Source organism: Aspergillus wentii, assembly GCF_001890725.1.
Source record: "Aspergillus wentii DTO 134E9 unplaced genomic scaffold ASPWEscaffold_3, whole genome shotgun sequence".
In the NCBI taxonomy this organism is placed as follows: Eukaryota; Fungi; Ascomycota; class Eurotiomycetes; order Eurotiales; family Aspergillaceae; genus Aspergillus; species Aspergillus wentii.
In genome coordinates, this window is record NW_024467834.1 from 1,976,317 (window position 1) to 1,991,427 (window position 15,111).

At 47.5% G+C, this 15,111-nt stretch overlaps 8 protein-coding genes across 8 annotated transcripts; 5 read left to right on the plus strand and 3 right to left on the minus strand.

Annotated features, from left to right (window-relative positions):
* Positions 1 to 363: 363 nt before the first annotated feature.
* ASPWEDRAFT_170538 (uncharacterized protein) lies at positions 364 to 1,138 on the minus strand (the record flags this gene model as incomplete). The annotated part of the gene is made up of 3 exons (XM_040830637.1): positions 364 to 635; positions 682 to 839; positions 885 to 1,138. 3 exons carry the CDS (start codon positions 1,136 to 1,138, stop codon positions 364 to 366), a joined length of 684 nt encoding a protein of 227 aa, XP_040690718.1.
* Positions 1,139 to 2,514: 1,376 nt separating this feature from the next.
* On the plus strand, positions 2,515 to 4,386 carry ASPWEDRAFT_38679 (uncharacterized protein). Its single transcript, XM_040834936.1, has one exon. It carries the CDS (start codon positions 2,672 to 2,674, stop codon positions 4,310 to 4,312), a length of 1,641 nt encoding a protein of 546 aa, XP_040690719.1. The 5' UTR covers positions 2,515 to 2,671; the 3' UTR covers positions 4,313 to 4,386.
* Positions 4,387 to 4,628: 242 nt separating this feature from the next.
* On the plus strand, positions 4,629 to 5,261 carry ASPWEDRAFT_38680 (uncharacterized protein; the record flags this gene model as incomplete). The annotated part of the gene is made up of 1 exon (XM_040834937.1): positions 4,629 to 5,261. The coding sequence occupies one exon, from the start codon at positions 4,629 to 4,631 to the stop codon at positions 5,259 to 5,261; it is 633 nt and encodes a 210-aa protein (XP_040690720.1).
* Positions 5,262 to 5,985: 724 nt separating this feature from the next.
* On the plus strand, positions 5,986 to 7,268 carry ASPWEDRAFT_67338 (uncharacterized protein; the record flags this gene model as incomplete). Its single annotated transcript, XM_040838905.1, has 4 exons — positions 5,986 to 6,012; positions 6,071 to 6,139; positions 6,184 to 6,519; positions 6,567 to 7,268. The coding sequence occupies 4 exons, from the start codon at positions 5,986 to 5,988 to the stop codon at positions 7,101 to 7,103; spliced, it is 969 nt and encodes a 322-aa protein (XP_040690721.1). The 3' UTR covers positions 7,104 to 7,268.
* Positions 7,269 to 7,524: 256 nt separating this feature from the next.
* Positions 7,525 to 9,002, plus strand: ASPWEDRAFT_38682 (WD40 repeat domain-containing protein). Its single transcript, XM_040834938.1, has 3 exons — positions 7,525 to 7,896; positions 7,963 to 8,327; positions 8,409 to 9,002. Exons 1-3 carry the CDS (start codon positions 7,631 to 7,633, stop codon positions 8,774 to 8,776), a joined length of 999 nt encoding a protein of 332 aa, XP_040690722.1. The 5' UTR covers positions 7,525 to 7,630; the 3' UTR covers positions 8,777 to 9,002.
* A 1,016-nt stretch (positions 9,003 to 10,018) lies between these two features.
* Positions 10,019 to 11,411, minus strand: ASPWEDRAFT_437805 (uncharacterized protein). Its single transcript, XM_040836104.1, has 2 exons — positions 10,531 to 11,411; positions 10,019 to 10,477 (listed from the first exon to the last, which is right to left on the minus strand). The coding sequence occupies exons 1-2, from the start codon at positions 11,018 to 11,020 to the stop codon at positions 10,050 to 10,052; spliced, it is 918 nt and encodes a 305-aa protein (XP_040690723.1). The 5' UTR covers positions 11,021 to 11,411; the 3' UTR covers positions 10,019 to 10,049.
* Positions 11,412 to 11,629: 218 nt separating this feature from the next.
* Positions 11,630 to 13,757, plus strand: ASPWEDRAFT_38689 (HET domain-containing protein). Its single transcript, XM_040834939.1, has one exon. The coding sequence runs from the start codon at positions 11,804 to 11,806 to the stop codon at positions 13,685 to 13,687; it is 1,884 nt and encodes a 627-aa protein (XP_040690724.1). The 5' UTR covers positions 11,630 to 11,803; the 3' UTR covers positions 13,688 to 13,757.
* ASPWEDRAFT_38690 (uncharacterized protein) lies at positions 13,499 to 14,478 on the minus strand. The gene has a single exon (XM_040834940.1). The coding sequence runs from the start codon at positions 14,400 to 14,402 to the stop codon at positions 13,746 to 13,748; it is 657 nt and encodes a 218-aa protein (XP_040690725.1). The 5' UTR covers positions 14,403 to 14,478; the 3' UTR covers positions 13,499 to 13,745.
* Between the last annotated feature and the right edge of the window lie 633 nt (positions 14,479 to 15,111).

Consider the following 15,111-nt stretch of genomic DNA (forward strand, 5'->3'; position numbering starts at 1 on the left):
TCTCGATTTCGTAATCAAATAAGCGACGTTTGCCCCCCGCGAAATCTTGACTGGCCAGATGTGCGAGTGCGTTTGTTGCGCGTTGGACATTGTCAGAGCCCATTTTTCGATGCTCTTGATCATCCAATTTCTATTTCTGCACAAATGTAGGGTCTGGTCGGGTGATTTGATAGGAATTTTTCGTGACTTAAATACTCGGGGGTATTTTGAGCTGACAACTCATCCGTTATGCACAATGTGTGAGGGTGATTGTTAGTTGCAGTAGTGCATCTATACTTAGAACCAATCATACAAGGCTAAATAGAGCCTGATATCTAGCCATGCAGTAACATGTGATTCCTTTTCATGCATCTATCTGGATACCTACAGCCAGGATACAAGATAGTTATACACCCTCTTCCATAGAGACGCAGGCGCATCAACCATCATCCCATACACCATCAACCCCTCCCCATTCTCCTCATATTCGCCCTTTGTATTCGCCTTTCCAACTCCTATTCGACGTTCCACTACTGTTCTAAATCCCAAGTGCTCATAGACCTTTCGTCCATGATCGGTGATTGCTTCAAGCCATACTGGAACGCCTTCTTGTTGTGCCCGTTTCAAGTACGGGTCGATTAGAGCTCGAATGACGCCTACTACATTAGCTTCTAGATTGACATTATTGAGAATAATACTCACCCTTTTCTGTTCGTTCAGGGTGTCTTCCGATGATATTCAGATACCAGTATTTCTCTCCTTGGAGGTGACGTTTCTTCTCCGCACCAAATATCTCGCGGAATTCTTTCAGCTGTGGACTGATTGGACCGTTTGATGGCATATTTACACCAGGGGGAAACCTTTTACGTCAACATAGCTCTTAACAAGCGATCAGAGGGGAATACCAAATAGCGACAGCAGCCCAATTCCCCGCCTCTACCAACTCAGCCCCATGTCCGACTCTCTCCGGAACACTCTTGTTGAACCAATTATCTAGAACGTCTGCCGGTATTTCATCAGTCCAGGTGGACTGGGGCGTTCGCATAAGCCACGAGGTAAAAGCTGATTTGGAGAAGGCGCCGGAAAGCACTTGAGCGGCTTCTTTGCCGTGTTCTGGCCCTCTTCTAGTGACGGTTGGCGCTGTGTGTGTAGTAGCCATTTTGTTCTTGAATCCAACGGTTTATTCGGTGATAAATGATGGGGACTGATGGATGAAATTCTCAAGTCGGCAATAGTGCGGGGTGACTCATAGCCGAGCAATTGCCGAATTCATGCTAAAGTGATGCCAGAGATAACGCCATAGATAAGTAGGCATGGATGATTATCATCCTGGTATTTTTCAGATGAGCGGGTGAATATGCTGCATTCAATACAAATGGACAACTAAAAGGATGTCAGGCCTGGGGCTATCACTGGAGACACAGACAATCCCCATTCAAAGTTACAGAAATATATGATGAGTTGTATCAGACTTCCAGTCGCGTCATCGTTCAAGAAGGAACCCTTGTAATATCATTCTAGACATCAAGCTTCAACAGATTTAGCCAAGAGTTTCGTATCTAAGTTAAATGAAACATCAGCAAACTAACTCTTGTTGAGATAGTTCGATAAGTGATCTCGCCAGTGCGTCACGGCTAAAAATTCGACTTACTGAGACATCAATCCATAATAAGGATATTCGATTGTCACAATTTATATATCTCTGTATATGAGTTTGCATAGACGGTTGGGGGTTCAAATTGCCGTATTCCATTTCGAAGACGTTCCGCGAGTTGCATGCATAGGAAAATTTAATGTTAGACCAATAAGCTATTAGATCTAAGATCCTTTTGTCTATTCGCAAAGATAGGCTATGTATGTAATACATTCAGACAGGCATATTTAACGTTCCTTGGTGGGGATGGCTATATATTAGCTACTATCATTGTCCACACAGTAGGCCATCAAAATCTACGAGTACTCTTTTATCATGCACAGCAGCTCAATAGGCCACCATATTCAAAAGTGTGGAACATCTTGTCGATCCACAGTCAGCTTATTCTAGCTTGAGTGCACTGTGTATGTGGAGTAACTTTATGGCATACTCTATGCACCCCCTGGGGTAAGGCAGGCAGCCTAAGAACTTGGCAAACAGTTCTCCTTGCTTGGACTCTACTGATTCATGACCATTTGACTCTAAGCGATATCTTACTTGATTAAATACCAAGAATGACTATTATATCTCATGCTATATAAGCTATAGTTATATAAATAAGTATTCTCTGGTCAGTTTAACGTATCTTAGACACAATGTAAGCAGTTCTCACAGATAATGCCATTATCCAGCATGATTAAACAAACTGACCAACACCATTGATCATCCTTGGATACGAGACGCCATGGAAAATGGCGTCCAATCATAACCCACCCACCCCAGCCTTGTGCCCATCACTGCCTATACCATCCAATTCCAGCGGGGCCAAAACCTCCCCCAACTCAATCACAGCGCGCCATTCTCCCTCATCCAACACCACAGCCAATCCTTCCCAGAATAGTCTGCAGTGATACCCTGAAAATAAAAATGCCCAGACTTTCATAGCCACGTTAGTTCCGCCCAAGTCAGCCTCTCGTCTCTTTTTTAATTTCTTCGAGACCCTTTTCTGCGCGGTCGGCCGTGTTCATGTTTACCCTCACGCTCGTTTGGTGACAAGACATGATCCGTCCTTCCTTTTCCTCGGCCCTGCTGGGGCTTCTGGCTCTAGTAGGGAGTGTTGATGCTGCAACCAGACCGTATACTGTTACCTGGTCAGAGACATCCCACGGCCCTGATGGTCCCTGGCAGGCGATTACGGTCAAGGTGGGCAGCAAGAACCAGGCTATCGATCTCTACCCTGGCGATAAATGGGATAGCAGCATCTTTCTCGACCAGATTTGCGATAACAAGACACTTTCTGAAATATGCTACGCTGAACGCGCCGGTACGTTCAACATGAACGCCTCCACCACCGAGACCCATCAGTCGGAGAGCCCGTGGATGGACCAGACCTGGAACGTGCCCGGACAAAGGCGATTCTCGGCTCTCGCTGACCGGATTGATTTTGGGCGCAAGGTCGACAATGTCAGCATCAGTGCCTTGTATGACACCTACCAGACGTATCCGAATGGAAGAGCGTATCCAGTCTCGGTGGGAACGTTGTCGCTGGGAGCACCACAGCGCTATCACACCACGAATGGAAAACAGATGAACATGATTACAGCCGGGCTTTACTTTGCTGGTGGCGGGCAGTCTATCCCGTCGTACTCGTATGGGATGCATATCGGGTCTGTGAATGCCAAGATCGATGGCTCTCTCGTGCTAGGAGGGTTTGACCAGAGCCGTTTGGTGGGCGATGTGAGCGCCCAGCCGGTGAGCACAACCGGGGTAAGTGGTGAACTGGGAATCAGGATGACCGATATTGGAATCGGTGTTGCGGCTGGATCTTCGCCGTTCGGCAACTATACCACCAAGAACGGTTTACTTGGGTCGGCGCAGACTGCTGTCATCGATCCGGTCAGACCGTACATCTATCTCCCGAAGGCGACTTGCGATGCCATCACCGCCGACCTCCCCGTGACGTACAACGAAAGCCTGGGCCTATACTTCTGGAACACGGACGATAGCAAGTACAAAGACATCACCACCTCAGCCACATATCTCTCCTTCTCCTTCTACGGCAACAACACCGCCGGCTTAACCACTACCACCATCAAGGTCCCATTTAAACTCCTTGACCTCACCCTCCAAGAACCCCTGGTCTCCACCAACACCTCCTACTTCCCCTGCTTCGCCTCCGACGATGACACCTATATCCTCGGTCGCGCCTTCCTCCAAGCAGCTTTCATTGGTGTAAACTGGAAAGACGCCAACAACGACGCAATCTGGTTTCTCGCACAAGCCCCAGGCCCAGGATTTCCCGTACCCTCCCTCCAGAGCATCGAACCCAACGATACCATGATCCAAGCCTCGCGCAGTACTTGGGAACAGACATGGAACGGCAACTGGGATCCGCTGGGTGACTCGGGCTCAGACTCTGGTCTGTCTACCGGTGCAAAGGCAGGAATCGGGGTTGGATGTGCCATTGCGGGGCTTATTCTCATTGGTGCTCTTGCTTGGGTGCTTGCTTTGAGGCGGAGACGGAATGCTGCTGCTGCTGCTACGGCTGCTCAGAGTAGTACTGATTCTCAGTATCAGACATCTTTAGCAGCTAAGCCAGCTGATCCATTGATAGCGAAGAACAGCGCGCCGGTGGAATTGGGGCCGAATGCTCAACCGCCGCAGGAGGCGCCCACGAATCAACGATATGAACTGGGTTAATTGATATATTGGTGTATAATAATGGATGTATGTAATAATAATCAACAAAAAAAGGATAATACTTTCAGACCGAGTCAGCCTTGTCTTGAGAAAAATAAAGTAAAAATAGCCCATTCTCTGATGACATCATCGCCAAGGGCGATCACAGCGTGCTCTGATTGGCCAGCGGCACATACAACCCAAAACGGAAAGGCGGATCAGCCAATCAGAGCAGCCTTCAGATAGATCTGCGCCTCAAAATATCATCAAGCAAAGTATTTATACGAGTCGAATGCCCTGAGACTATCCATACTATCTATATCATACAATGAACACAATGGAATCTACACCCAACACAGACAGTCGCACCCTCAAAGTCGACTTCTCGTGGAAGAAATTCAAAACCCTCATCACCGAACTCAACAACCCCAACCCCGACCCTCTCTACATCGTCGACTGGCAATCCATCAAAAAGCCCCATTTAATCTTCAAATCTGCCCAAAATGACTCCACCATCGGCACGTCTACCTTCCACACCTTCAGCATAAACACCGACTACGAAGTCCACGGCAAAAAGGGCATCCTCGAAGCCCAGCGTCGCTTCAAAACACACTACACCTATGATTCATATGCTTTCTCTGATACAGACTCGCCAGTCACGATGACATGGACAAGTAACTGTGGTCTGAAAACGTGGAACTTTGTCTGTGTTGATGAGCAGCAGATGCCTGTTGCGCGGTTTTCGGCGAATGTTTGGGCTGTGCGCAAAATGGGGAATATTGAGTTTATGGGTGAACGGGCATATAGTGATGCGGTCAGAGATGAGATTGTGGTTACAGGGTTGTCGCTGTTTTTCTGCATGTTGATTCGGAGTAATAATATTCTGTCTTTCTTTGGGGCGGTCTTTTCGAGGCCGGGGCATGATAAGGAGGCAAAGGTGGAATCTGACCAGAAGGAGCATATGATGTGATACAGATTGAATGATACTGCGACTGTACTATAGAGAACTAATACATCAACTGGATCGATACTTGATCCTTTTTTTCGTAATTGGTATGGCTTTGCAGTAGAACAGAACGACAAGTTGATAGGGATTCTGGTACTTTTTTCTTTAACTAATCCATCTTTGAACTCTCATTGAACTATATTCAACAGTGCCAAAAATTAAATGATATGAAGCACGTTTCGGCAAGGCTTTCATTGCAGTTCCAATCATAAGAAACCGCATGAAGCATCCGCACAAAGTAACCTTAATTTTCTATATTTCCGCAATGGGATATGCTGTGGCCCGGATATCTATCTCCGGTGTCGTAACCAATCATGATTTATAATGGCCAGTGGAGTAGTTAGAAGTCAATCCAATTCTCGAATAATTGTTTGTTGTTCCATTGCTTTCACACTACTATTTGCTCATGCTACAACAATTTCGCCACAAAATATATAATGGGGGTACCCAAACATTGCACACTCACGTTTATTAAAGTAGTAATTATAACCATGACTACATTGGAATTCATAACGACAAAGCGGCTTTAAGAAAATAAATACCAAAAACAGAAGATAAGTTACAATTGCTATCGACTGGTATGATGTCATCGCAGGATAAAGTCATGTGGGCCTCGGCCGATAACCAGAAATAAGAACCTCGGCATCCCTTTAAATTGAAACATTTCACCTTTTTCAACCTCAGGAAAATGTCTTCGATCATTGTATATGGATATGTAGGTCTTGATACACTGATGTGGATGTAATGTCGTGCAATTGCTAATCTGCTTACAGGGCGGATCGCCATATACGCAACTCGTGAAATGGTATCTCGCGCTACGAGGAATTGGCTATACAGAATGCGTGAGTCTGAATGTCCATTACGACTATCAATACTGACCAATCAGCCTCAACCGATGACGATGCCTCGTCCCGATGTGGCAGGACTGGGCGTGGGATATCGTCGCATTCCCCTGACTGCCATTGGTAGGGATGTCTTCTGCGATACGCCATTGATTCTGGATGAGCTGGAAGAGCGCACCAAGGGACAGGGAAAGCAGATCAACCAACCTTCTGGGGCAGGATTTGAGAGATTCCTCCGCCAATGGAGCGGGGATAGTCTCTTTCAGACTGTCGCTGGGATGCTGCCGTCTGATCTGTTGACGGATGAATTCCTTCGTGATCGTGCCCAGCTCACCGGGGCAACTTGGGATAGAAAGAAGATGAATCTGGCTCGTCCATTTGTATGCATACTCCATTATCTATGCGACATGTCCGCTGACGCAGACAGGCTGTATCCAAAATGCGACAGGAGTTCCACTTTGTCGAGACTGTCTTGCTGGCAGATAACAAGCAGTGGGTGCAAGGCACATCCGAGCCCAGTTTAGGCGACCTGTACGCTGTCTGGCCCTTTGCCTGGGTTGTCAGTATCCCCGGCGCATTGAAAGGAACTGATATCACTCCTGACACCTTCCCCCGCACGTTTGACTGGATTTCTCGATTTGTATCCATTGCGACCGCAAAGTCTCGCGCAATCAAGGTAAACAAGGTAAATGGCGACACCGCACGACAAACCATCCTGGGCTCTTCGTTCCGCACGGAAAAGGAGGCCTTCGATCAGGCTGATCCATGTGGGTATCATCTCAACAGTCTTGTTGATGTAAGCCCGACAGACTGGGGAAAGCACAATCCCACACGAGGCAGATTGGTTGGCCTGTCTATGCGAGAGTTTGTCCTGGAAGTCGAGGAGAAGAATGGTAGCACTTTGCGAGTGCATTTCCCGCGGCGAGGATTTGCCGTCAAGACTGTGGCGGAGTCGAAGATCTGACGATAAGCTTATATCGCCTGTTTGGATGGAGGATTATTCATATCATATCATATCATCTTACATGTATGAGATTATTCATTATTTGTGATTTGTTGTACGTACAGTTGTCTTTGCCACGATACCTGAACCTTTGAATACCATGCCACACAGTCGCATACCATAAACCAGCAATAGATTCAACAATATCTGCTCTATATAAAATGAGTATAAAATAGAATATCTAAGCTATAATCGATCTGGTTATCTGACTGTAGCGCTGTGGGCCAAGTGGCGTGCAGGGATGGCTTTTCTGCCTGTTGTAAGGCTGCCTTGTGCACAGCCTCCGCGACCCAAGATTATTTAACCATCGCCCTAGAATTAACGATGATCCGTCCTGAAACTCTCTTTTTTTTCCCTTTTTTTTTTTCTTTTTTTCTTTTTCTTTTTTTTTTTTTTTTCCCCTTAATGTTTTTCCATTCCGAGAAAAGATTCCCCGCAGTTGATAATAAACTCATTTTCAACGACAAAAACCAATTTATCAGCCCATAATGAGTTTGCCCAGTCCCATACAGGAGCCTGCGGTCACGACAACGCTTACGAATAAAACGGCCATCACTGCGTGGGAGAGGACCGATGAACATCTGGCGATTGCGACAGAGGGGGGCATCTACATCTATCGATTTTCAGACAATACATTAAATACGCTACAGCTCAAGGGGAATGCGACCTGGAGTCTTGCGTGGTGGGGGGACGAGAATGCGCTCGTAACGGGCGGGTCGGACAGCAATATTCGAATATGGGACATAGACACCAAGTGAGTCCAGACAGTTATTTATTTTTATTTATTTATCTCTCAGAATGGCTTGTTGACGGGGGGCAGATCGATAATTCGCACATTAAAAGGCCACTCCTCGACGGTGCGATGTCTCCAAATCATCAACGGAAAAACCCTTATTTCCGGGAGTCGGGACACGACCATCCGCATCTGGGACCTGACTTCGCCCTCGCCAGAGCCCATTTTAGTACTCGAGGGCCACAGCGCGACGGTTAAATGCGTGCAGGCCCATGAAGATCTGCTCGTTTCTGGCAGTTATGACCACGATGCGCGTATCTGGAATATCCACACCGGGGAGTGTCTGCACGTGCTAAAGGGCCACCAAGGCCAGATTTTCGAGCTGCAATTCGACGGAACCCGCATTGTGACCGGTAGTTTCGATACGGAAATTCGCGTCTGGGATCCTAAATCTGGGTACGTCTTTCAGATAAAAAAAATTATAATAAGAAAAAAAAAAAAAAAAAAAGAAAAGAAAAGAAAAACTAATAAATCCAGATCATGCCTTGCTATTCTCTCCGGCCACAAGGATTTAATCACCCATCTCGATTTACAAGCAAATAACCTCATCTCCGCAGACTGCGTGGGAATGCTACGGAGATGGTCCTTGGAAGGCACCGACAACACAGAACTCACGCCCGCTGATAACGACAGCGTCATCTCGCTCGCCACGCATAAAGATCACGTGCTGCTCGGCAAGGCGAACGGCTCAGTCCGACTGGTGAATCGCAACTCCGGAGAGACGAGGACACTGCTCGACAGTGGTGGCACGGTATGGAAGGTGGGCTTCACGCCGTGGTATCGTCCCATGGCGGTTTACACGAAGGGGGCCGAGACTCGGCTGAGTGTTTTTACGGGCTGAGTTAATATTCTACGTTACGTTTAATAATGAAAATGATGGTTTTGTTAATGAACTTGAGTGGTCTAGATTATAGATAGAGGTTATATTCTTTTCTAAAACTAATGTGGCCGAGGCCGATTCCGTGGGTTGCAGATCACGTTTGGACTAGACATTCTCGATCGCTTTTGGCCTCTGGCAACTAGATCTGGATACTCCATAGTCCACTCTTACATCGTTTATTGGTAGTCTGACAAGCGACAGATTAGGCCACGAATGACGAGAAAAGGTAAGACAGAATCCCTACATCTTTGACGGGCGCCAAAAGCCTGGCTGATCCACGGAGGTGGCACTTTACTAGCCGAAGCTCAATATCACCTCCAGGCATGGACTCTTTCGTTTCACCGATGCCGCAACATCAACGATAGTATTGGCCAAATCGACCTGCCCAATTCCAACGATCCCATGACTTTTTCAGACTTGAGCAGGCGAAAGCCCCGAGCAAATTCAGTACTGTAACCCGTCATAAGTGTGCGACAACTTCGATTCAACTCCCGTTGGGTCAGCTGCAGATGGAACGAAGGTTGAAAAGTGTGAACGCTGAGCTGCGCTATTGCGCAAGGTGATGGGGTAGATCGTTCGGCGGGCATATCTATATAGGCACAGGTTGGATCCGATATCAAATTATAGATCTTGAACCATGGGTAGGTTGCATCACAGAAGAACCATGCATCTTTCTATCCGGGGCTACTTCAATCCTTCCAGAGTAATCTGACCAGATAGGCATCAAATTGTGGTCTGATCTGTAGACAGTACTGAGCAATTAATCATCAACTGATATATATTGGTAGATAGATGCCTTAAGACAGCTGGGCACATACCACAACGCCACTCCAGCCAACTTCTCAATGATCTCATGAGGTGGGGCTGACCTGGCCCGGTGGACCCACGGGACCGTCCCGCTCCCGTTATCCGACTGTCCCATTGGTTCGGAGGGTCGCACGGACCGATACTGAGACGCTGGACCCACTTTGGGCCAATGAAAACATATGATGGATTATGGATGGAATTAAATGCTATTACTTAAACTGCTTTTGCTATGACACTTTATTGAATGGCATAATTTCCAGCAGCTTCCGTCTTTCTGGTTCCCCTCTTTATGTAACATCGAAGTCGCTGCCAGTCAAGTTCCGCTTCGAATCAGCCGGAACTTCATGGCGCTTATTCATGGTGTAAGCAATGTTCTATCCTGCTTTATTGTATGCTCTATGACTCAATCGCAGAAATATGCCTCTATTTAAACTGCACCTATCGACATAGTGTATTCTGAAAACACCAAAAATTCGTCCATCCGTGGTAATAAGAACTTGTCAAAAAAGTCTACACGCCATTCATCCTCACACCAACAAGTGTAATGCGCCTTGCAATATTCCCAAAAATCTGGATACCAGCCTGACTGCTCCCAATCCACAATACCCAGAATACGAATTGGAGAATCTGAGGATACCATAATATTCGCCCGGTGAAGGTCTGCATGCGTAAACTTGATCGCCCCATCATCTGGCAATATGTGCCTATACGGGTCTTTGCATTTTAGTGATGGAAGAAGTCTCTGCTGGACTAATGAGGCAAACCAATCGTTGAAGTCTTTGACGCTGAGGAATGGACGGCCTCCTGGTTGTAATTCGAAGACATAGTCTAGAGGTGGTTGTCGGTTTATAGACCCTGAATTCCGCGGTTAGTATACGGTATTTACTTTAAACCACCTTTCTTCGTACCGATGAACTTATCAGAGGGATCCTGCTCAAGTTGGCGTAAGCAACCGACAATGTCACACAGTTGATCACGAAGAACCCCTTTATCCACACTATCCAATCCATCCCAGCGATCTGCCAGCCTCTTCCCCTGAATGAGTTCCATATAAATAAATACGTGGCCTTCATCGTCGATTCGCCATCCAAAAAGCTCAGGAACAGGAATCTTGCCGCGGAAGACTTGTCTGATCATCCAGAGACATTGCGCTTCTGCGATAGTAACATAAAGGCCAAATTTGACGAATATATTGGGGTTTTCGAAAATGATGGGCTCTGGTTTAGGGGTTGTGGAGATGTCGGTTGACAATGCTTTCACTTGCGCTGGAGTCGGGAGGCGGTGGTTGGGATTTTGGAAAAACGAGGACTCAAGAAAGTCCATTTCTCGTTTGGTCGCATCAGGGAGTTGGGAAATTGAGACTATATGCCTCTCTGGCATACTGTTTGGTGTTTCCATGATGATGTTACGGAAAGATTTCGGAATGTTACCCCTCAAAGAAGGATAAGAGAAGGAGTCTCTCGGCTTTCGATATTATCCGGACCTAGTCAAGGATGCTGGGACCAACTGCATCGCTGATGTTTAGGATGTGACGGCCATCTATTTTGCTTTGTTTGAGCGTGGCTTTGAAGATTGCGTTGGAGTATACCAGCTAGCTTGTCTATGACTCACTGGATATGTATGGAAAGAATAAATAAGAAAGAACGAGGCTGCCAAGTGCGAAATCCAGGCAAATGTTGCCTGCTAATAAGGCTGTACTGATTGCCCTGTGATTGGTTCCAAACCGGTCCGACACAGGGTTCTTGATTATGGATTGAGGCCCTTATTATAGTGACTCATATTGAAGTTGGTGATGGCCTACCCAGAATACAGCAATTGATGATCTACCTAGCACTGCATACTAATGTAGTAAAAGATATGCCATAAACCAAGATCACCGTATTCCTTGGTGAGTTCATTCAACATTGCCCAATCCTTGTGTACGGAGTACCTGGCGAAGACCCCTGTTACCAGATAGAACATCACCAACCCCGCACACAGTCAACGTCGATCCTAACATCATGGCAAGATCTCAATCCATCTGATCCAGTTCGTTTGATACTATCGCCTCTAGTGCCTCGCTTAAGCAGCCCCTCAGCGATCCCTGCCCAATCAGGCTATCCCCACCAGCAGCTCAGCTGGCGCTGACTTGGCATTTACAGCATTCTCACCACTTCACACAACCCAGATTCAACATCCAGCATGCTCTGCCAGAAATGCACGGCGTTGGTGCAAACCCTCGTCAAGGACGACAGGGAGACGACAATCAAGTTCGTGAACCACTATGCCGACACGCCGGCGGAGAATCTGCAACGCCCGGGCGGCTGCGACATGTGCATATTCCTGCTGCCTTCTACTATCAAAACGCCAAAGGAGATGGTGAAATATGCAAAGAAGGATCATGAGCTTATTATCACCAGAACGATTGAGCGATTGCCGCATCTGTGTTATTCTATCAAGGTCGTTTTTGTGCTGAGTGACCCGGTGACGTGGAGTTCGTCGTCGTTTATGATTATGCCTAGTTCGACGATTCCCATCGACTTTAGTATTCGGGATCGGCCGTCGGATTTTGATCTCGAGAGTGCCATTCCTGCGGCCAGGCATTGGATTCATGGCTGTTTACGGGGGCATGAAAAGTGTCCGAAGAATACACGTCCGCAGTCGTATCCGACGCGATTACTAGAGCTGCATGACTCGTCAATGCGTCTTGTTCTGCCAGCTGAGATGAACCTGTCAGATCCTTATGCAGCGCTGAGCTACTGCTGGGGCGAGAATCCATCATTCCTGTGTCTTTCAGCGTCGAATTTCCACGAATTCCAAAAAGGAAAACCATATTCCATCCTGCCTGTCGCCTTCCAAGAAGCCATCCGGTTGATCAAAAAACTCGGCATCCACTACATCTGGATTGACGCGCTGTGCATCATCCAAGCCGGCCCAGGCAGTAAGGAAGACTGGCAATCGGAATGCGTCAACATGCAACAAGTCTACTCCAACTGCGAGGTCAACCTCTCTCTCTCCACCGCATCATGTCCAGATGAAAGCTGTCTCGACGGCCGCCGGCCCAGCAAAACACCCCCATTCGAAATCCAAATCCCCTCCCGGAATGATTCCAACAGACATGAAACTTGGACGATAGTATCGCCCAAATACTACGAAGAAGCACTGTACGACCAGCCACTCGGCACAAGAGCATGGGCGCTCCAAGAACGTCTCCTCTCACCGCGCGTCGTCAGTTTGGGCCGTGGTGAGCTCTTCTGGGATTGCATCCAGATGCCCAACGCCAGTGAAACGCTCCCCTGCGGCGGTATCGTGAATACCACCGACGAGAGACAATTCCTGGAAAAGTCCATCCCGGATACCTCGGACAGAGAGAAGCTCGAGTCTGTGTGGTGGAATATCGTGAAGGAGTATACAGAGCGCAAATTGACCTTCCCGCACAAGGACAAGTTCATGGCGTTTTCGGCGGTTGCGGCGCAGATGGCCCACGCGATGGACGACGTGTATATCGCCGGTCATTTTTGGAAAACTATTCCTTATTCCTTGAACTGGCAGGCAGGACATGAAGACGAAGTAGAGACGACACCGCAGCGGATCGTCGTGCCGGCTGGTGACGATGGCTGCGAGAAAGACAGCCATACCCCTAGTTGGAGCTGGGCATCGATGAACGGGGCTCTCATCGTGAATCCCTTTTCTGCCCCTGAGAGTGAAATAGTGGCAGAGGCTGAATCTTATGAACTATCCCTCCTTGAAGAGAACCATCCATACGGACCAGTGTCGTATGCAAATCTGAAAATCACAGCGTTTTGCGCAGAGATTGAATGGCGGAAAACACAGCTTAAAGGTCGTTCTGTTCTTCGTGGAGACGATCCGAATGAGATGCCAGATGAAGGCGCTGGAGTGCTGCTGGCTGCATTAATTCACTTTCCGACAAAAGAGGAATATTGGGATGGGATTATACTGCGAGAAAGGGAAAGGAATGGCCATAAGCAGTACACACGAATAGGCCATTTTACATTCCAGCCCGACGAAGAGCATAGCTTTGCCAGCTTTTTTGAATCGGAAAAGAGAACACTTACTCTGGTATAGTAAAGCAATTAATATAAACAATATGTACATGAAGATAAAACTCCATAGTGATGCCAAGTTACTTGTTATTCCGACTCCTCCGCCTCTCCTTCTCCAACACCGACAACCCCGTAATCATCACCATCAAATCAAACTGACTCCCATAATCCACGTTGATCTGAAGCTTGCCACACTTGTGATAGCTTTTATGCCCATTATTCAAGAACACTGCGATCAGCCGCCCGTCCTCGTCGATCAGCTTGAAGTTTCTCGCGCTCGCCTTGGATGGCATGTCCTCGCCGATACCGTACGAACATGTCCGTTTCCAGTTCAACGTTCGCCGCTCGTGATGCCCGTCTACTCCGGGGAGCAACGTCTCGTATGTGTAGCTGATCTTCTTCAGGGTATTCCGGTACATGTCCTCCCAGACGATGTTGTTGGGGTCTTTGGGGTCACCGAGGCCAACGCGGGAATGGCGCGCAAAGTTGATGAACTTGCATACGGCGGCGACAGGAGCATTTTGATCTTCTCCTGCATGGAACGTCACGTCTGGCTTGCCGATTCGGAACGACGAGTTCTTCACGTAGAAGAGTTGTTTTTTGTCGGCGTCGTGGACGGTGAGGTTAAAGTGTGATGGGGTGTGGTAGACATGGAAGATTCGGCCGTCGGGGAGATCTTCGTGAGCCGACAGGTCGGACGAGGCAACGCTCTTTGAGTCGTTTTCTGGAGGTGACATTTTGATTGTTTGTTGGGATGGAAATGGGGATGTGGCTGCTGGCTTTATATAGCTGAGACGTCGCAGTGGTTGCCACAAATGGACGGATTCAACACGAGGTGTGGCTGATCATCTCGTATTCAGTGGATCGGCCAATCGTATTCATGGATGGTGATGGCCATTATAATTTGAACTCCTTTCCGCTGTCACTTTATGTTTGTTTCCCGTGTCCGAGCGGGGGTTCTTCATAGCCTGAATAAAGTATACCAGAACTAATATCCCTGAGAATCGTATTGGATGTAGATACCCTGTCCTCTGATATTCAATTATCCTACGAATAGTTGACCTACGCTATTTGAGAAGTCACACATCTTTTCCAATAGACATTATATGGTCCAGCATGATTTAACCTAGCGTGTCCTGTCATGGAAGTATATCAAGATTACTTTCCTTCAATCCACTATAAATGAGCCCACATAGACTGTTCTCAGCAGCAACTCAACAGAATGAATGACATCCTTGAATCAACAACCCCAGAACCCACAAGCAAACTCGTACTTTCTTGGCACAGAAAGGTCCAGTCTGCTCCCTTTCAGGAAAGATCAGCCCGAGCTGCGAACGAGACCGCTGTGTGGATAGGTCTGGATCTATTCAAAGATGGATTAGGAATAGATTCAGTTGCTCCGCCTCAGTATGCTACATCCAACCACCCTGAAGACGAGGGTTATAG